Source organism: Arvicanthis niloticus, chromosome 5, assembly GCF_011762505.2.
Source record: "Arvicanthis niloticus isolate mArvNil1 chromosome 5, mArvNil1.pat.X, whole genome shotgun sequence".
Lineage (NCBI taxonomy): Eukaryota > Metazoa > Chordata > Mammalia > Rodentia > Muridae > Arvicanthis > Arvicanthis niloticus.
In genome coordinates this window covers 4,425,785-4,446,913 of record NC_047662.1, presented here as the reverse complement: position 1 = coordinate 4,446,913, position 21,129 = coordinate 4,425,785, and the positions used below count along the sequence as shown (strand labels likewise).

Here is a 21,129-nt window from a genome sequence, read left to right as displayed (position 1 = left end):
GGATCCTGGACCTGGGTTCCGGTTCAGTTGCCTCCCCGACCATTCTTTCCCAGCCCCCATGTATCCTCTTCCCCTTTCTACCATCAAATACCTTCTCTTCCCCATGCAACCTCAAGCACTATACAGAGTTCTCCTAATTCTTCTGCTATGATTCACCCTATCCAACCAAAAGGCACTGTTGCTGCTCTGGACAGAAAGACACAGCACTGAGCCCAGTCAAGCAAGGCTGCTGCTTCAGTGAAGCTTGCGCTCCCCCAGAACCCTCCAGATGTGCTCACTATTTTCCATTTTGCCCTGTACCAAGAAGACTGCCCACCATGCACTTCAACAGCAGGATCCTCTTGCTGTCTGACAGTGCCATGAAGAAAGGTACTAAACCTTGCCCCCAAGTTTCCAGTGTGGCTGTGTGTGCACATACTTTTTTTATATATCATCTTTCTCTTATATTCCCTTCTCAGTGCCAGTACACATGGTTTAAAATCTAGGAGGCACCTTCTAATATGGCCTACACTCTGCCACAAAATTCATTCACTAGTCACTCACAGAGGGGTGTGTGGGTGTGTGTACACTCACACCTACTAGCTTTTTTCTTCAACCAAATGCTATGAAGCAAGAGTTCTTGTCAGGCATGACTTTCCCTAGATACTGATCGTATCTTGTTTACTCATTGGCTCATTTCTCAACCAACAAATGAACTTAAGCCTGGATACTCATGGCCATCCTCTAGAAACCATGTATCTAACTGAGGAAAAAGAAGAGTGATAGAGCAACCCCAAGGCTGTGAACAGAGAGAGAGCAGAGTGCTCTCTGATACCTGATCCAATCTGGACAGAGGAGAGGCCAAGAAGGCTTGAAAAAGTCTCATTTAAACTGAAACCCAGAGGCAAAACAGGTAGAGCCATTGAGCACATGTGAGGTGTGGGTTTGCATTCTGGAAGAAGGGATACCTAGTCAAGAGCAGACGTGTGCCTCGCCTACAGCCACAGAGAGATACAGACGCTCCACACAAGCAGACTCTGGGAACTTCCACGTGCTATGGCTGTAGCTGAGCTGTGTATGGAGTGGGGCCCAAAAGTCCCGGGTGGTACCTTACAGGAGAGCTGACTTGAGCCATTCTACTCTACTCCTGGAAACATTTGTAAAAGTTAGAGTCAGGAAATGACCTAGCTCTCTCTACGTATCTATACTATCAACCCACCTGGTCACCTGGAACTCTGTAACTCTTTCCTCAGTTAGACTTCACAAGCGCTCCAAAGTTCTCTCCAAAATCCTCCTGCCTCTCAGGTTAGCTTTTATTCTATATTACATTTGCCTCAAGAACACTGAATCCCATCTACAATTCATATGACATCCTAGTGTCAGTTCCCCCCCCTTTCCTCCCACTACCCCCACTGCTCCATGAAGACAGGAATAGAGACTGAATCTGTTCTTTTTCTGAGCTTTGCACAGACAGTTATTATCTGCTGAGTAAATGACCTGACTCAAAAGCGCCGTAGCAGATTCCCACAGTAAATACTAGACTGTCTTCTGCCTCCAACCACTGTATAAATGTCAGTGCCACTTGTTCCACCTCCAATAATTACATACATGCATATATTCATACATACATACGTATGTACGTATACCCCCACACACATATAATGTGCTGAGTCTATGTTAGCCAAATGTATATTAACCAGCATGCCAATTTTTTTCCTATGGAGACAAACGATGAGCAAACTTTTAGATCAAAGGAACACACTCAAGCATCTCTAGACCGTAAGCACAGCTGCTTGCTGTCTCATACCCTACAAAGTCGAGCTCCAGCCAAACAGTGAACATCAGTGTTATATCAAGACAACTCACTGCCTTGATAATTTCAGGCAGCAGTAAGCTTTCAAGGTAAGATGCTCACCTTCTTGAGCTAAGCAGACTTACTAAGCATATAGGAAGATCCATTAGGATGGTTTTAACTCCTCAAACGGATACAGATTTAGCATAATCTCAATTGCATTGACTGTACAATCTGGCAAGTTGATTCTAATATTCAAATAAACACAAGGAATGTATTATAGTCAAAGCAATCCTAAAAACAGAACACAGCTGGAGGCCTGCACAGGCCTGCAAACCTAGCACTCAGGAGGCGAAGCAGCAGGATTGCAACAAGTGTGAGACTAGCCTGGGCCACATTGAAACTCAGTCTCAAAACAAAACAAACACTACTGTATCACAAAGCTCCAGTAAGAGATGAAGCCCATGGTGATGGCAGAAACAACATGTGTAGAGACAGCAAACGAGGGTTGAGGCTCCAGGAAAAAACCTTCACACTGACAGTAAAACCACTTTCAACAAGGGTCAGACACCTCAATGAGGACAGAACAGTGTTCTTCGACAACTGACAACTGGACATTACATAGAAACGCAAAGTTTACCTCACACCACAAGCAAAACTAATACAAAAATGAATCAGAGATCTAAACACAAGAGCTAAAGCTACAAACTTAGAAGAAAGGATAGGAAAAGGTTCCATGACCTCAGATGAGGCCTTGCCTCCTTAACTGTGGCCAACTGACGGGTAAAATGCCTCATCAAAGTGCAATGTCCTATGCTTCAAGAAACAATCAAGAAAGTGGATCTGGTTAAGATATTGTGATAGTCACAATGCAGACAGGAAAATGGTAATGACTGAGTGTATAAAAGCAGGGATGCATCAGGAAGACACACATCCCCATACATCTCCGAGCAGACCTTCATCAGTCACTGGGAAAGGCACAGGAAAACTATACCAATAGTCAACTCCCGTCTATAAGAACCAGAAGAAACAGCAAGGAAAGACAGTAGCTAGCTAGCAAGGGAGGAACTGGAACCCTGAGCCCTGCTGCTGGGAGCAGAGCCCAAAGCAGCCACATCACAGACCAACAGCCTAACAACAGAGTGAACAATGACACAGCATCTCCAGCTTAGGGACGTTACCCACAAGAACAGGAAACACACCTCTACAAAACACCTGAGGACATGCCCTCACTGACTGGGGAATGGAGACTCAGGATATGGCAGACAGTTACAGGGATTTGGCACTGGGAAAAGGAGTAAAGAGACATGAACCTCAAAGCATCACCAGCCACACAACATAATACCATGAATCCACAGATAGGAGGTGTCCAAACCAGACAAACCCATCAAGACAGGAAGCAGATTACTAACTGCTCAAGTCAAGGGAAGAATGGGGAATGCCTCCTAAAACAAACAAAAGTTTATTTGTGCATTAATTGTACAAAATACTCCATTATGACATTTTCATACATTTTTTGCAGTGTGATTTGATTTTAGCAGGTTTTCTTTCTGGGGTAATGAGAAAGAATGCTGTGGATTTGGAGACGGCTGCACAACTGTAACAAAAATGATCACAGAGTGTATGTGATGTATGAAGTCTATCTTAATAACACTATTTTTAAGAAAGAAATCAAGCTGTGAGTAGTGACACTTGTAATCCCAGCACTTTGGGAAGTGGAGGCAGGAGGACCAGAAGTTCAAGACCAGCCTCAGCTACATACAGAGTTCTAGGTCAGCCTTGGCACCATGAGACAGACAGACAGACAGACAGACAGACACAGACACAGACACAGACACACACAGACACACACAGACACACACACACACAGAATCAATTCCTTTTCCTGGTAAACCTCCTTCTACCTCTTCTTTTGTTGGGCAGAGCACAATGCTGACCAATGCTCCCTGCAAACTCTCTACTCAAGGTCATCACTATGAAACACCAACTGTTAAACCCTGCAGGTGTGGAAGTCTGCAGGCTCTCCACCCTTTACAGTCTTCAATGTGTTTTCTGTAATTCTATGAGAAATCATGGGGATAGAGAGAGAGATCGGGACAGGAAGGAGATGTGAAGGTGACCCAATATGAAGACCCAATAAGGTGCACACAAGTGGCCACAGGTACTAACACATCTGGGTTCTTCCTCCCATACTCATTCTCAAGGCACTGTCTTCCACTGTCTCTAGAATTTATGTTTATTATTTTTAAGTGCATAAGTGTGAGTGTCTGTGTGTGTGTGTTTGTGCACACATGTAGCTATGTACAAATGAATGCAGTCACATACAGATTACCCAGAGCTGGAGTTACAGGCAATTGTAAGTCACCTAACATGGGCACTGGGAACAGAACTACAGCCCTCTGCAAGAGTAAACCCAGAAAACATTCTTAACTGCTGAGCCTTCTCTCTAGCCCGTGTCTTCCAAGTTTACCTAAGGATGCAGAACTCCAATCACTAAGATGATTGTCCATAACCAGGGGAAAGGCAGTGAAGTCTACCCAAAGATCTGAACTATGAGACCTCAGCTGACAGTGACACCCACCCTGCCCCCCAAAAGAACAACTGACACACCTGGGAATGCCCACAGGGCAAAGAGCACACAAAGCCATGTATTCTGGGTATCCCAGTTTACAGTCAAAGCACAGTTTTGGATAGTCACAACACCCAGAGGTGATTTACTTCTTACACACCAAGAATAGCTGACCAAGACCCTCAGCCTCCAATTTGTCCCTACAATAAGCATTTTCTATTATTTGTTTATTTGTGTGTGTACCTTTGTTGTGGAGTTTAGAAGATGACTTCAGGAGTCAGTTCTCTCCTTTTACCATGTGAGTTCAAGGGACCAAACTCAGGTGGTCAGGCTTAGAGGCACACTAAGCCATCTTGCCAGTGCACGGTACCTTTTATACTACTTGATGGAGCCAGTTTAAGGTGACATGACCCCTGCTACAATCTCTTCTCTGCTTAGCCCCTCTACATAATTACCAGGTCACTGCTCTTAGCCCACCTCCACCAGGACAAAAACCTGGTGTGTGGACACAAAACAGGGTTCAGTCCAATTCTGTCTTGAATTTTCTATACCTACTGAGCCATGGGAGAGGAAGCCAGATAATGGATGGTGAGCACTGGAGTCAGACATGCACAAGCCACGACTGGTGGCCACAGCAGGCAACACCTGCACGTAACTTAAACTAAGAAATGAAGAAGCCCCTTTCCCTTGCTAGAAAACTAATAGGCAACAGGAGAAGAGGAGCCTTGGCATGGAAGACGGGACTCCAGCTCAGCCCAAAGTGTCTCTAGAGAAAACTTCCAGTGTAGATACACCAAGGACAGTCCCAGACCCTTGCTGCTTTACTGTCTGTCCCAGAAGCCACAGTACTAGAACTGTCCCCACTTAACCTGTCCTATGTGGCTGGACTCTTGCAACCTTAAATGCACTAATCCTTTCTGAAACAAGATTTCACTATGTAGGGCTGGTCTAGAAATCACTATAAAGACCTGGCTGACTAACCCAGAATGCATGGGCTTGAGAACGAGACATCACCATGGCTTTCTCTTCTTTCAGTGGTGCTACAATATACCCAATACCAGTCATATATTACCACTGCAGCCATTTCTGAACACACAAGGTAGTGGCAGTAAATACACGCACACTGTGCGTCATTTACCAATGAATACTTTCAAAAACATTCAGAAAGATCCTAGGTTTTTACTATTTTACTGAACCAACAGTTCTACCTCTGCTCCTTTATCAAATGGCAAGAGCAAGAAACCTCTGCAGGGCAGGACTGGGAAAACATGCAGAAGACAGCAGAGAGCAGTCACCACAACTGAAGCACGGGAGTAGGTAATGATATGGCATAACCAGAGGCCAGGGGAACTACAAATACCATGAGAACAAACAGGAGCTGCCAAGGTGTTTGCTCAGGCTGGGAGGCTGCCTCATTAGCACCTGCAGGAGCAGCAATGGCTCACACTTAGGATGATGTGACTGGTACAGAAAACAGAAATCTCCTCCCACCCAAAGCACCTGCAGTAAATTCTGGGCTCTAAACTTGGTCAAGTAATCTATGATTAATTTCTGGAGAACCCCTAGGAAGAAACACAAGTCCTTATAAGCTCTGAGTGCCCACTCACCACCCTTCTACCATTAGAGCACAACAGCCTCCATCAATACAACAAATGAACAAGAAACCACCACTGAAGCTTTGTCAAAGCGAACGACTCAGCCAGCATATTTCATAACAGCAGAGATGGGACAAGACAAAGAATATTTATAAGAACACCAGGAACTTGAACTTGTCCTTCTGTAGCTTTAAGTAAATCAGAAACTCAAACTATGACTTATGTTCAAGACCTCCCACAATGCCCGACCTGGAACAGCCCAGGGATTGTGTCAAGCAGAGATGCTATGCTATTGATTGCAGCAGACCAAGGCAACTCCAGCCTACAAGTTTAATAGGAAGAGCCTGTGTTTACTGAATTACTGGCAATCAATACATTTTAATAACACTTATATTAATCAACTCCAAAAAACATAGCTAAATGAATATAAATACTACCGTGAACATACATGTCTGGGGTCAGCAAATAATACTGTTCAACTGCAGTCATATATTATTTAAGTCCACTTTCCAAAACTATAAACCCTCATTCATACCTAAAAAAAGGCTTTAAATCCACCACAGACGATACCTAAGAAGACTGTTTCCATATTGAAGATCTTCAGTAAAAACCTTAAGCATTCTTTTTAACTTTCTTTAAACAGAAGGGGGCGGCATTTCTGTGTACAGCAGCAGAATGAAGGCGCCTCAGAGGCTACACTTCCAATCCCCCTGTCGTGGTTTCCTCAGAGGCTACACTTCCAATCCCCCTGCCGTGGTTTGAGCTTACATATTTATTCCTGACCTGGTATAAGAACTTCAAAAGGGGGGAAAAGGTCACACAGAGCAGCCAGTATCAGCAAGGGAGCTGTACAGTAAACTGTATCTATCCACCTTCACTTCCTTACCATCCTGAGGAAGAGTGGGGAGAACTTTCAGAGGTCAATTCTAGGACAGCGCTTTATCAGACAATCTCCTCACAAGCATTACCAACTAACTCCTGACACAGAGCTGAGGTCTGGGAAAGGCAAAATGAGGAGAGGAGTCAGAGTCAAAAATAAATGGATGCATGGGAAGTGTCTGATAAGAACAAGAGGTAAGGAGGCCAAACAGAAGAGGCTTCTACTTCTGGCCCCAAAAGTAGCATCAAAGTCAGCAGGACCCTGCTGGTGGGGCTCTGTAGTCCAAGGTCACCCCTCTCCTCAGGGGAAGAAGCAGCCCTACACAGGAACTGTGCACAGGGCCTCGTTAAAGCCATAAGATTAGCTTGTCACTGCTTGATTCAGGGTAAGAGAAGGACACTATTTCTGACACTAAGAGATATCTCCAATATTTAAAACCTAACCAGTGCAGCCCCCAACTTTTCAAACATCCAACGGAGGTACACAGTTTTGAAAATTCAAAGTCTTTTTGTTGTTGTTGTTTGGTTTTTCAAGACAGGATTTCTCTGTGTAGCCCTGGCTGTCCTGGAACTCACTCTGTAGACCAAGCTAGAAATCTGCCTGCCTCTGCCTCCCAAGTGCTGGGATTAAAGGCGTGCACCACCACTGCCCGTCTTTTTTTTTTTTTTTTTTTTTTTTTTAAATTACAAAGTCTTAACAGTAAATAGCCCTCTCTTGGGATCAGCAAGATGGCTTAGCCAATGAAGCACTTGCCACCAAACCTGATGGACCTGAGGCTGACTCCTGAAACCCACATGGATGAGAGAACAGACTCCTCTCGCCTTCCTATGTCTCCTCTACCACATATTCTTAAATCAAAACCAAAAACCAAACCTGGGGCAGAAGAGATGTTTCAGCAGTTAACAGCACACACTGTTCCTCCAGTACCCTAGAGATCAGAGCCTAGCATTCATGTCAGTGGCTCACAACCACCTGTGACTCCATCCACCTCCAGGGAGTCCCACCCCCCTCCTCAGGCCTGCAAAGGCATGGTACTCGCTCTCATGTGCTCATGCACACACATACACATACACATAACTAAAAACATAATCTTTAAGAACTAAATCCCCAGGGCTGGAGAGGATATAGCTCAGTGGTTAAGATCACTGGCTGCTTTTCCAGAGGACCCAGGTTTGATTCCCAGGACCCACATGGTATTCACAATTCTCTGTAACTCCAGTTCCAGGGATCCAATACAGTCTTCTGACACAGAAGCTGTATAAAAACATACATGCAGGAAAAACACCAAAACACATTAATCAATTTTTTAATGTAAGAACAAATTTTAAATAAAAAATAAAATAAAAATGATTCCTGTCTTCAACACTTCAACATTACAAATAGTTGAGTGGTAGCTCCCACAAAGCCCTGCATACTACCCCAGCCCAAAACATATCTACACAATTTGTTTTTACATGTTTTATATATGTGTGTGTATATATATATATATATACACACACACATAGACAATCAAATACACATATGAATAAGTATACAATTCTATAACTCTAAATCATAAATAATATCAAAACTATTTAGCTTTTAGGAAAAATAACAACTGTCATGTGTGCTTTCAAATGCATATCCAAAAGCTAAATGCTTTCCTCCTCTTAGTACATCTTAAAAAAAAAAAACAAAAACAAACAAAAAAAAAACCTCTAGCTCCCAGACAAGTCACTCAATTGTTACCATCAGACAACTGAAAAGCACATGAAGCCCCAGCTCTGCTTAAGGATACAAGGAAGAGTTGCCACATGGCTTAAAATGCCCCTCAGATCTGGGAAGACACCTCCATCAGTAAAGTGCTTTCGCACCCATGTAAAAACTGGGTACACCAGCACATTTCCAGCACTGGGAGGGAGACTCAGATGGAGTCAGTCAGGCTTTCTGACCTGCCATTGTAAGCAATGAGCCCCAAGCTGAGTGTCTCAAGAAGCTGGAAGGTACTACACCAGGAGCTAACTTCTGAGCCCCATATGTATTCATTTTTATTTACATGGTGGGGGGACATGTGGAAGGCAGAGCAAACCTTGCTGAGGTGAGTTCTCTTTCTACCATGTAGACAGCTTGGTGACAAGTATCCTCACTCACTAAGCCACCTTGCTGCCCCAAAATGAAATCTTTAATGATAAAATGTTGTAACTGTCAAAGCTCTGTACCTCTATAGGATTTCTAAAAAGTTTTGAGCTGTAAACAGGATTTACACATGAACACACAAAATGAAATTTAGTTTAAAAAAATTTCCAGAGTAAGATACGTTGTGTTTAAAGCTAACCATTCATCAACCATAGGTTTGGAAGATGCCAGAAGCCAAAAGCCAAGCCTCTCCCTCGGCCCAGCAGAGGAAAACTCAAGTAAGAGTTCTTCAAGACTGTCTTCACCAGCTCAACTTGCCAACGGTGGCCTCCTGAAGGAGAAGCTACATTTCACAGCTACGTGAGTGTGCGATCCAGAGAAATTAAATCTGACTCTAATTCAAGGGCTGTTATGCCTTCCACAACAACAGTTTATCAAAAACAGAAATGTTAAAACCATAATATAATCAAGTTATTTGAAATACTTCAAGAGTAACTAAATGTTCAAAGTAGTCCAAGTACATTGCAACAGCAGCCTGATCTGATCCTCGGGCCTCAGCTCTCGAAATAAACAGAATCCTCCAACTCAGCAAATGATAAAATAAATATCCTTTGTAACAAAAGAAACATAGCATAGCACCCTAACCTTAGAACAAAAACCAAAAATTCCTTATCAATATGTTCACAACACAGCTCAACGCAAAAATCAGGAGCTAATTAAAACTGCTGCTTTAGATCTCAAGCTGCCTGGCCAGCAACGCTGCCCAAACTGAACTGCTGCAGACCAGGAGGAGCAACCACAGCATTAACAAAACAACTGTGGTGTCTCATCTTTTGTTTTATCTTTTATGGTTGACTTATGAAGTGACTGGTGGTAAAATGATCTGTGAATATGCCAGGTCAAGAATACAAAGCAAAAAAAAAAAAAAAAAAAGGAGCACAAAATTCATGAATGAAAATGCTGACGTCATAGCTCAGCTCTCAGAGCCTGAGACAGAAGGAAGTGTGCACCTATCTTCAGGTATGTTAACTTAAAGTCACTTAGTGAAGAAAGGATGTGGAATGGCCCCTCCTTGCTCAGAAAAAAGAAAGGTAGGCAACAGGAAAACCATTTCTACTTTTGTTCTAGGAAACAGGCAGTGCATGAGGCACAGACAGGCACTGCAGGTGAACGACCCAATTATTTCCAGAGATTAGAGTTAATACTTGCTCTTTATAAAGACTTTGGAGTGGGGGGGGGTGTGTCAGGGGTCGGGGTGTCCATCATAAAAACTTTTTTCCACTTGGGACTGAAGAGATGCCTTAGCAGTTAAAGAGAACTTGCTGTTCTTCCAGAGGCCCAGAGCTGAGTTCCCAGCACCCACAATCAGGAAGCTCACACACAATCAAACAAAACACACAAATAATAAACTGTTAAAAAAAACTCTCTCCCAGGGCTGGAGAGATCATCATCTCAGAGATTAAGAGGACTGACTGATCTTCCAGAGGTCCTGAGTTCAAATCCCAGCAACCACATGGTGGCTCACAACCATCTGTAATGGGATCCGACGCCCTCTTCTGGTGTGTCTGAAGACAGCTACTCATATACATAAAATAAATATTTAAAAAAAAAAAAAAAAGACTTTCTCCCACCATGTGGCCTGTCTTTACAAAGAGCACAGAACAGCAACAAGGCTCTGGCACACCACACCTGATCACACGTAATTCTAAACAAAGCAGGTAAGGTTCACAGGCCTCCAGAACAACTTGGATTTTTATATTAGGTAAAGGATGCTTTTATGTAACAATGCAAGCAAACTATTACCAAAAGTTTTGATTCATTCAAAGCTATTAAAGCAGCTAGGAATAAGACTGTTCACATTTTTCATCTTTTGGCAAAACTGAAACACAAAAAAATAAAGTTTAAACACAATGTTTTAAATCCTTCTATTCAAGACACTTAAGGCACCAGTTCTTGATCCCTAATGTTAAAATTGTTACAATCTTAGAAACCATCAGTGGTCTCAGAGCCTTCCTGACCTCTCCCAACGCAGGATTACAAGGACAGTCTCACTCTCTGTGTTATGGTGCAAATAACCATTTACACAGCTTAAAATAGTCATTCACCAAAATGGATTTTTTTTTAATTTAAGCAATAAACAATTCTGCCAATAAACATTTTGAAAAGGAGATCTTATTAAGTTAAAATGCAAACACGCCAGTCTTATCTCCAGATCTGGAAAGCTGGCGATCACCTCGACTTCCACAGCACCTTTGATAGAACACCACTACCCCCTTGTGGATTCATAATAAAAATTCTTATCTTGAATCTAGTTTTGAAATGTTCCATTCTACTAAACTTCCACCAAACTTTACATTTTCTTCACTAAAAACTATTTTATCTCAAGTACTTTCTAAAAGAAGGGAAGGAAAACACATTTTAAGATCACCAAGGCCATCAACACCGCTGTGGTGAAGAGAGAGTCAGGCATTGCACTGCTGCCCTTCCACTCAGCACCATCAGGCCGTCTCCGTCACTCACGGCTGAGATCTGTCATCCCCCCAGCAGCTTTGTGCCTCCTATGGTCTCACACTTCCTAATAATCTCTTATCATTTCCAAAACCCAAGAGGAGACACAGACTCTTCAGAAATGGACTAAAACCAAGTCTAAATTTACAAAGACAGAAATTCCTGACTTTACTCACATGACTTCAGAAGTAATTCTTGGCAGTCTCAAGCAACCCCGATGAAAGAAAACTAAAATACATTTTTCAAAACTAGAAACAAGGAGTGGGGGGGAGGGGTTTGTAGAATGAGCACCTCCAAACCTAAAATGGAAGCACTTGTCTGTAATCCCAGAACTTGGTTGGCAGATAAAAAGTTCAAGGTCATCCTCAATTACACAGTGTATTCAAAGCCAGCCCAGGCTACATGAGATGCCGTCAAAAAGAAAATAAATAAGACAAACATGGAGGGATAAAGATGGTAATAAAAAGAAAGAGTGCATCTGGAAGCTTCCAAACATAGGTCTGCCATCATCCATAAACAAATCTCAGTGATGCAAATTAAACAGGATAATGTTCCTGGTTTCTCCATCACTACAGACACTAGGTTTAACAACAGTGTCCAGTGACGTGGGCAAGAGTCATGATGGCCAGCACTTTCACTGAAGTCACCAAGCAATTCTCAAACATATGCAGGACACAGTAAGCAACCACTGCCTGTATTTCTTCAAACTATCAGGTAGGAATAAGAGGAAAAGACAAGCTGCTTGGCAGGTGTTACCTCGTGGTAACTGATAAGGAAAAATGGAAGGGATACTCCCAGAAAGGATGAAAAATGCCACTTAGAATACATACCCAAAGGTACCAATTGTGCCCTAGCCCAAGCTAGTGACTAAACTCACAGCACGAGTCATCAGAAAGAGCCTTCAGGATAGCCGGCCTTGTTTGGGATTATTTTGTTACATTTACTGTTCCTGGATTGAGGAGTTGGGGGAGTGGGGTGGGGGGTTAGAGAGGTGTTTTGTTTAGCATAAGGAAGCAAAACATAATGCCACTTACTTTGTCTCCACGTACTGCCATGCTTAGCACTTCTTTTAAGGCACGGCACTGTGCATGCAAAACTACCCTGCAGAAAGCAGAGGGAAGAAGACAGTCCAGGCCGACACCTTTCCTTCAAAGTCACCCTCTGTTAACAGGTTCAGGAAGGGACATTTCATGGCTTGAAAGGCCTAGCTAAATCTAAAGAAGAAAAGGTAACTGCACTTTTCCAAAATAGCAAAGGACTTATGTACTTTGAAAAATATGCAACCACATCAAAAAATAAGCAGACCACTGGAATAAACACCTAAGAGCCAGTAAAACTAAAGATGCCTCCGTCCTTCCACCTTATGCTATGCCAACCATCTGAAAAATAAAGAGCATTCCTCTTGAGTGAGTGAGTAAGTAAGTGAGTGAGTGGAGAGAGAGAGAGAAAGAGAGAGAGAGAGCGAGAGCGAGAGAGCGTGTGTGCGTGTGTAAAGTGGAATTAACATGACTGGCTGGGCCTCTCTGCACACAAGTGTGCGGCAATGGAGTGTATAGTATTTCTTTGTAAGACAAAAATAATGAGATTTTTAAAATGTTCAAGCAATATTACCCGTCTTTACAAGAGACCATGACGTTCTACAAGCTATGATGCTCTAGTCAGAAAAAGAGAACTTAAAATAGTGTGTAACACATTGATGGATAATATGTCCTATGCAGAGCAAGATCAGACTGTGTTCACTGTCTGTACACTTCCTCATATATAACAAACTACAGGGTGGCAGACCATCCCCATCTTCTAATGACAATACTAACTATCACAGAACAACTGAGTGCTACACCCTTGATGGGATTAAAAAAAGAGAGAGAGATATGACTGTGTCTGAGCAATTTTGTCACTAAACCTGAGTAAAAGGGAGGGAGGGAAGAAGGGAGAGAGGGATGGAGGTAAGGGGCGAAAGCAAGTAGGTACTCCTTCCTAAAGCAAGGTGGACAAAGAACCAGAACCAGAACACCTCTACCCTCACCACATCCAACCATCAGCCTGCACCACAGCACAAGGTGAGGCCAAGGATTGTTAACTGTACCTGAAGAACTGCACTGCAATCAAACCAGAGAGAGAGAGAGAGACAGAAGCCAGAGAAATGCAGCAGAAACAAATCCCCAAAATCCTACTAGGACAGGCTCTGAAACCTGACTAGGAGTCACTAGGACTCCATTATAAATACCACTGAGCCCCTGCTTACGTCCCACGCCATCTACCTGTCCACCAGGTAGAAAGACAAGGAAGGAGAACCTGAGTCACTCAGAACAATCAACAAAGTCTGATGACTCCGTAAGATACACGGTATTGAAGATGACCCACACAAGAGAAATGCAGAAGACACATTGTCACTTCTCACCACAAAGCAAACAAGTGGACAAAGACTAAGGGTTTCCACAAGAATGAAGGCTACAGAATGGGCTTCTACCAATCACTGTAGAAAGAAACCTGACTCTGGAGAGGAAGAGAACAAGCACACTTCAGATTAACTTTGATCAATGTCAACACTATGATGTACACTTCACCTGTACTCAAAAAGAACCAGGCTTTATCAAAAAAGGAAAAGAAAGATACAACGTCAGTACTATTCAACAGTACAAAGGATTCAAAGACACGTAAGCTAGTGACTGTGCCAGGCTCTGGCCTCGGAGTGGTGGCCACACTTAAGCATGAGATTTAGATAACTGAACAGTCAAACAGGAGTGGTAGTGATTCGATGCTTAGTCCTGAGAACATGACCACAGGAAAGACAAGGTTTTTCTAATACACTTATGTAAAACTGTATCTGACACCGCGTTCCATGCAGAGGCTCCCTGGTACTCAATGCCTCTGTCCTCACATTCACTAACCATCCCAGTCCGTCACTTCTAATGACCTCCAAGTTACATCCAGACAGTCAGACTAAGAGTGAGCTCCACTTTCTTGTATGTGCACACAGACATACACACACCCACAGTGTGGGGGCAAGGAAAGCTGCTAAATGTCCCTCCCAGTACACCCTCCTCCCTCTTCATCACCCTGAACCTCCAGGGAGGAAGGCAAAGGCTCCACAGGATAGAACAGTATTCAAGTATAATTTTGTTAAGATTACAATCCAAAAAAACAAAATTTAGAAAAAAGTTCCTAAGACTTTATTAAAATCAAGTACAGATACACTGAAATATCATTCATAAAAAAGGTTAACATAATCCAACATAATGTCAGGCAAAGTCACAGAATCTCCACAAATCCCTGCTCACAGCAAACACCCAGAAAAGGTCTCCAGAGTGAAGAGCTGAGTAATGGATCCTACACACAACGATGACTTCACCTCAGAACAGCAGATACTAACATACCACCAAAGACTCAGTGTTGCAGGAGGCTAAGAACATGAGACCCACACAGTGAAAGGGAGTGTTCTTCAAGCTGAAGTGAAGAGGACACAAGGAGTGGCCAAGAGTAATTAACAGGGTGTAGGGAATGGGCCCCAGAAGGGCTATCTCAAGATCAGAAAGAATCCAAAATCCAAATCCCACCCACACATGGACTAACACAGCAAACTCTGAGGTAAACTATTCCTTCCTCACTCTACAATGGGTGGGTGGGTGGGGGGGTGTTAGAGAGGAGAGGGGGATTAAAACAACCAGAGCCCGAAAACTTAAGAAACCAGAAAATGTGGCTGAGGTAGACATAAGCACACACACACAGAGACACACACATACATACACGCACGCACACTGTGTGACTCCAGCATTCAGAAGACTGAGGCAGGAGGACTGATCCCTAAGTTTAAGGCCAAGCTGTTCTACATAACAAACTCTAAGCTAGCCTAAATTGCAAAACATGACCCTGTCTCAAAAAGACAAAATATTAAAATTTTTGATGAAATATAAAGGATGAACGTGGCTAAGTATAACATAAACTCTCCTCCAAGAGCAGGAAAGAGCGGATGCCAGAGCAGTCTGACCTTGAGAGGATGCTGTGCACAAGTCAACATGCAGCATCCATGGAGGGGTAAGATGGAGAATCCTAGCATTTCCCAAAAATAAGGTAAGTCAGGTCTACAAGGAAACTAGAGAAAATGGTCATCTGGCCTTTCCCAAAATGCTGGGGAATCAAAGATGGAAGAGGAAGTGATACCTGAACAGAAAGATGGGGGTGGGGCAAAGTAATTAAGAGAAACAGGGTAACCTAACTAACTGTAAGAGGAGATCTCGACACATTCCCAACCTTCCTGAATCCAGCCACACAGCACAAGCAGATCAACTTGAGATCCTCACTTTAGACAAGCAGTGCCACTCTGGGGGTGCAGCAGACCTTCAATTCCCCTCCTTGCATAGTCCGTGTGTGGAGTACCCTGACGGGCAGGGACAACACCCAAAGGTAGTCAGTGGCCTGAAGAAAGGCACAGAAGAGCCATCACCAGAAACAAGACAACTCTCTGGGGCCTACAAGAGCATACACAGCAGGTAATCAACTCTCCATTTTCCCAAGGCTAATACCCCTAGAAACAAACAACTCCCTTAAGCTGACAACAGACACAGATTTAAAACAGCCTAAAAATGGAAGTGGGGTACCACATTGAAAAGCAAAGCCTGAGCCAACTGAGACATCTCCTTACTTGGGAAAGCAAGGTGGAGGGCTCCCTTGCTAGGAAAAAGACTTCAAGAAGAGAAACAAGAACACACAACACACAGCTAGAGGAAGGGTGAGGCTCCACACAAGCCGTCAAAAAGTTAAACTGCACTGCTAAGTGAGAGCACTAGACAGTGAGGTGAACACCTGAGCACAGCAGAGCTGGGGGCTCTCAGCGTGTACCAGCCCTGGAGAAAGAACCTGGAAACCTCACCACCTTCCCAGGAAGTGGCAAGCTCTTTTCCAAAGGTACCTGCTTCTAATTTCACAGTGTCTCTCACTTCACTGGCTGAAATACAGCAGTGACATACTTGAGGCTCTATCAGGGAGAAGCAGCTTCTACCCCATTTCCTATCATTTCCCCAAAACACAGGAAATCACTTTCTCCTACACTGCAGGGGGAAAATAAAATCAAGATAAGAACTTTCCCTCCCCACAGAATCAAGCTGAGAATACTGTCCCTAGATTCCAAATGGAAAAGCCTGGGCATTCATCAGCAAGCACTCCACACATGGGAGATGTGGTGAACACGAGGCTTTCTGCTTATTCAGTACAATACAAATGACAAATGAAGGAGTAGTGAGAAATTGCTTTTATCAACGACACCTTGGTTTCTTCTAATCCTGAAGTCACCAATAGCATCTGAGGATATGTATGTATAGATACACATTCTTGCATGTTAACAGTCCCCACATACTCTGAGCACAGAGCTGTCACCTGGCCCTTCGAACTTCCTCTGTGCATGTATAGAATGTTACTACATGTGTGCACAAAGTGGTCTCTGTGGTGTGTCAACAATTGTGTCAAGAATCTCAATTTCTGTGATGCCAAAGAGAACTAGAACAGTAAAAACCAGAGAAATTTCTCCTTTGCCTGAAAGGTGCAAGATCGGAAGAAATGTTTTGATCCCACTAGAGACATAGCCAGGGCCAAAGGAAGGTTCTGGTACAACAAGGAGCACACAAGCTACCTCTTCTCAAACAGCATGTGGGCGACAAGGGTGTCTATGCTCCCTATTCTGGATAGAAAGGCATATGGCTTCTCCTTACCCAGCCAACATGAATACAATTTGAGAGAATTAGAAGAAAAAGTCAAGGTAACAGGCTCACTAAATATGGCTGATGGGAAACAGGAGCCATAAGGAGGATCTGAGTTCTCAAACAAAAAAAAAAAAAAAAAACGGGGGGGGGGGGGAGTTTATTTCCAAGAAAGATTCAAAGACTTCTTGAGAGTGGGACGCATAAAGTCTGTTTTTTTCCTGCTCGGAAGACAGGAATCAGAACACCAAATTCAAGGACACAGGACCCTTTTCCCAGTGGGATAGTGTTAATTGGTGAAGGGTGCCCCCTAAGATCCAAGAGTGAGTGGGAAGTAATATATCCTTATTTTCCTGCAAGAAAGAAGTAATTCCTGAGGTCCCTTTTCACTCAAGTGGCAGACACATCGGAAGTCCTGCCTGCCCTACATCTTACTGGGGCGCCCACCCTGGCCCAGACAGGGAACTCCAAGGAGAGAAGAAGACAGCTAGGAAGAGGAGCATTGGAGCGTCCGGTTTTCCCAACAAGAAAGAGGACAACTCGAAGGGTGTTCAGGAAATGAGCTCACCCTAACCCAGGAAAGTGTACGGAAAGAGTACAGATCTGGAAGAAGTGTCTGCCTGCCTATTTAGAAATGACTTCAGAGCTGCACAGGGCCCCACAAGCCACTGGGCGAGCATAGAAGGAAGATGGGTAGCCGGAGTCCCCTTGTCCTAGCAAAAAAAAAAAAAAAAAAAAAAAAAGATAAACCCAGCGTGCTAAGGCTCCGCGGCCCCACGAGAGTCCCCTCAAAAAGGGAACAGACTAACACGGAACCCTCGGTGCTCAGCGAGGATCGGGGTCACGGAAGGTAAAGGGCAAGGCAGTGTGGAGACCCCACCCTCCCGGTAGTGAGGGTGCAAGGGCAAGAGTGGAAGAGCATGCAGTGAGGGGCGGGGAGGCCACGCGAGGACCCCGGCCCTGCTGGGGGAGGGGTCGCCTGGAGCCTCGGCCGAGGGGCGCTCGGCACGAGGGGGGCCCCCTGGCGGGGACCCGCGCGGGGACACCCCCACGCCGGCGCTAGGAGGCGCCGCGCGGCCCGAGGGGGGCTGTGGAGGGGAACGTCCGGCCCTGACGCCGCTACGGCCGCCGGCACCGGTGCCCGCGAGCCCCCGCGGCCCGGGAAACTTTCCGCCCCGCGGCCCCCTGACACCCCGACCGGCACGGCGGGGATGCCCCGGGCCGGGTGCGGGAGGCGTCGCGGCTTCTCCTCCTCCTCGCTGGGCCCGGCCCCCGCCCCGCGCGCCCCCCGCCCCGGCCTGCCGCCCCCGGGGCTGGGTGCGGGGCGCCGCGCTCGGCCGGCCCGCGAGTCACCTCAGGACTCGGCCGCGCTCCGCCCCCCCCACCCCGCCGGCGCCCTCCCCGCGCCCGCCGCGCCCCCGCGCTCGCGCCCCGCGCCGCCGATGCCCGGGATGTCCGGCGCGGCCCCGGGCTCGCCGTGTCTCCGCCACCCTGACAGCCCCGGGCCCTCGCGCTCCGGCTCTCACCTTCCGGCTTGTTTTCGGCAGCCATTTCCCCTCCGCGCGCCACATCCTCCTCCTCCTCGCGACCGGGACCCCGAGCGCGCGCCTCGTACCGCCGCCGCCGCCGGCCCAGCCACCCCGCCGCCGCCGCGCACCCGCCCTGGCCCCGCCCCGCGGCCCACGCACAGCGCCCACTGGGTAGCGTGTCTGTCAGTCAGGATCCCTGCGACCAATCGGGCCGCACCAGGGGTCTCACTACTCTCCGGGAGGAGCGTCCTATCCACCCTGCCTATTGGCTGATCACCACCGCACCGACTAAAGTGATTGGCCTGGAATCAACGCCCCCTCCCCACCCACTCCCAGGAAAACCCGCCCTCCAGACCTAAACAAAGCTTTCTAGTGGCCAGAGGTGGGAAGGACGGTCCAATCAGGCTGAGGCTGACACGGAATATTTCCTCGAGGCCGAGACGTGGTGTTTTGATTGGACGTCACTACAGTGTTTCCCAAGCCGTCCAGACCAATCAAAGGGGGTTCCCGGAACTCGGGAACGGCTGTGGGAAGCCCCGCCCCCCCAGCGTGACCGTCATGAGGAAGGCGCTCGCTCATTGGTGTGCTGGGGCTTTTCCCGCGTGCTCCCGGAGCTGAAGGACGTTCCCGGGGAAGCCGCTGCTGGCGCGTGGGGGTCCCGGTGTCTTCGGAGGACACGCTGGGATCTCCGGGATCCCGCAGCCTGCGGCGCTGGCGGGGGGCGGCCCTGCCGGAGGGATACGTAAGGCACCCAGGCGTGCCGGTTCGCGGCGTTCATGAACCCTTTAACCGGGAGTCCGGGCGTCGCTGCCCGCCACGGGGGAGGGGCGCACCTCCCGGCAGACCACGCCCCTCAGGCAAATCCCGCCCCTTCCTGGCCTCTGAGCCCCGCCCCCCGGCCGGCGCAGCGTCCCCGCGGCCGCCCTACGCTCCCTCCCGCCCGCCCGCCTTGCGCTCCTCTGTCCCCTTTTCTAGCGGCTTAAAATACTGAAACTTTATTTTGGTCACGTTGCCCATGTGACCGGCGGAGCCGATGAGTCATAGGTGCCTGTCCCAGGCTGCAGCCGCGGATCTGGGGCTCGGAACGCTCGACCTCGGCTAGCCTAGCCAGTCCCTCCCGGGCTCCCGGTGCTTCGGTCGGGTTCTGGCCGCCCTTCGGCACAGCTCTCCTGCCTGTAGGGCCACACCGGAGGGATTCGCACGCCCCGCAGACACAAGCCCCGGCCAGGAGAGCTGCAAAGTACTGCGCCTTCTCAGAGAAATCAGGGTCTCTGCACGTGGCCGGAAAAGAGAGGAAAGGATGGAAGGAGGGAGGGAGGAAAGGGCAGAGTGCAGGAGTTCCGCACAGGACACATGAAAGGGAAGGAGAAGAAGGAGGGAAAACACCTTGCAGGGATTCTGCAGGTGCACCGAAGGGAAGCGGGAGGGAGGGAACGAGCACGCAGTTTAATGAAAAGCAGCTGAGCTCCGATCCTCTCTGTAAACTTGCACTGCTTGGTTCCTCAGCATTTTTTTTTTTTTCTTTCCGTTTGCTGCTAGCAGAAACACTGAAAAGTCGATCGAGTGTTTTGGCGTTAGGATTGATCGTCAAAGCCGGTCTGTGCCAATCCTAACAACGTGTGTTCTTTTTATGGTGTTCACCGTTGAGAATTGCTTAGGTTGTTCCAAAAATAAAAATGTCCCAAAAGAATGTTTTGTATTGTGTACTCATTCTTCAACAAACTTTAATTTTATGAGCCTCAAAAAAAGGCGAAATTTTAACAACTAGGGTACAGTATTTTATCGATTAGCATTCTTAATAGCACTTGTGTTGACGATTTGGGAGCCGAAACCTGCCTCTGGAAACGCTGGTGGCGTTGTAAATTAGAATAACCCTTTCAAAAAGCAATTTCACGGTATGTATTAAAAGCTGTAAAAATATCTACATCTTCTGACCTAGTAATCTTATTTCTGAGAATCTATTCTAAGGAAATAACTCCAAATTGAGGGTGTGGTTGCTCGGTGTGGGATGATGTTCTTCCCTAAGCACTGTATTTGTTACAACAAAGAAGTGAAGCTGAAGGCTGGGGAGTCCCAGAGGACCCCAGTCCCGTTCCTGGCACCCACACTGGACAGATGACAGCTGCCAGGGGCTGCAGCACCAAACCACCTGCACGCGTCATTCATATATACCGTGTACACCCGCACTCACCCCTCATGTATACCGCATACACCTGTACATCCCTCATACATACACATAGTTAAAAAAAAAATAAGTACTTTTTGTAAAAAGTGGACACCTCCCAGAGTGCTAATGTTGGCTGTTTAACAGATAAATTGTGCTTAGCCACACAGTGGAACCCTGAATTAGTCACAGGTGTCAGAAACGGACAAACTCGCCTGCCTATTGCTGGAGGCAGGGAAGATATTCAAGTTTGGGGTGTTCATTTACAAATATAGCGGAATGATCGCTACAGAATGCTGCATTTG

The 21,129-nt window shown here is 46.3% G+C and overlaps 1 protein-coding gene across 18 annotated transcripts in view; it reads right to left on the bottom strand.

The window, feature by feature from the left end:
- Window positions 1-18,811, bottom strand: part of Camta1 (calmodulin binding transcription activator 1) — an 837,099-nt gene extending 818,288 nt beyond the window's left edge. For 16 of the 18 annotated variants that reach the window (XR_013110298.1, XR_013110299.1, XR_013110300.1 and 13 more), the window contains exon 1: window positions 18,658-18,807. Coding sequence is in view for 13 of the 18 variants with exons in the window: in XM_076933680.1 (XP_076789795.1) it covers window positions 18,658-18,702 (45 nt within the window). In the remaining 5 variants the exon portion in view is untranslated. Of the gene's footprint in view, window positions 1-18,657 lie in introns of all 18 variants that reach the window. The other 2 variants (XM_076933681.1, XM_076933682.1) reach the window with 2 other exon arrangements.
- Between the last annotated feature and the right edge of the window lie 2,318 nt (window positions 18,812-21,129).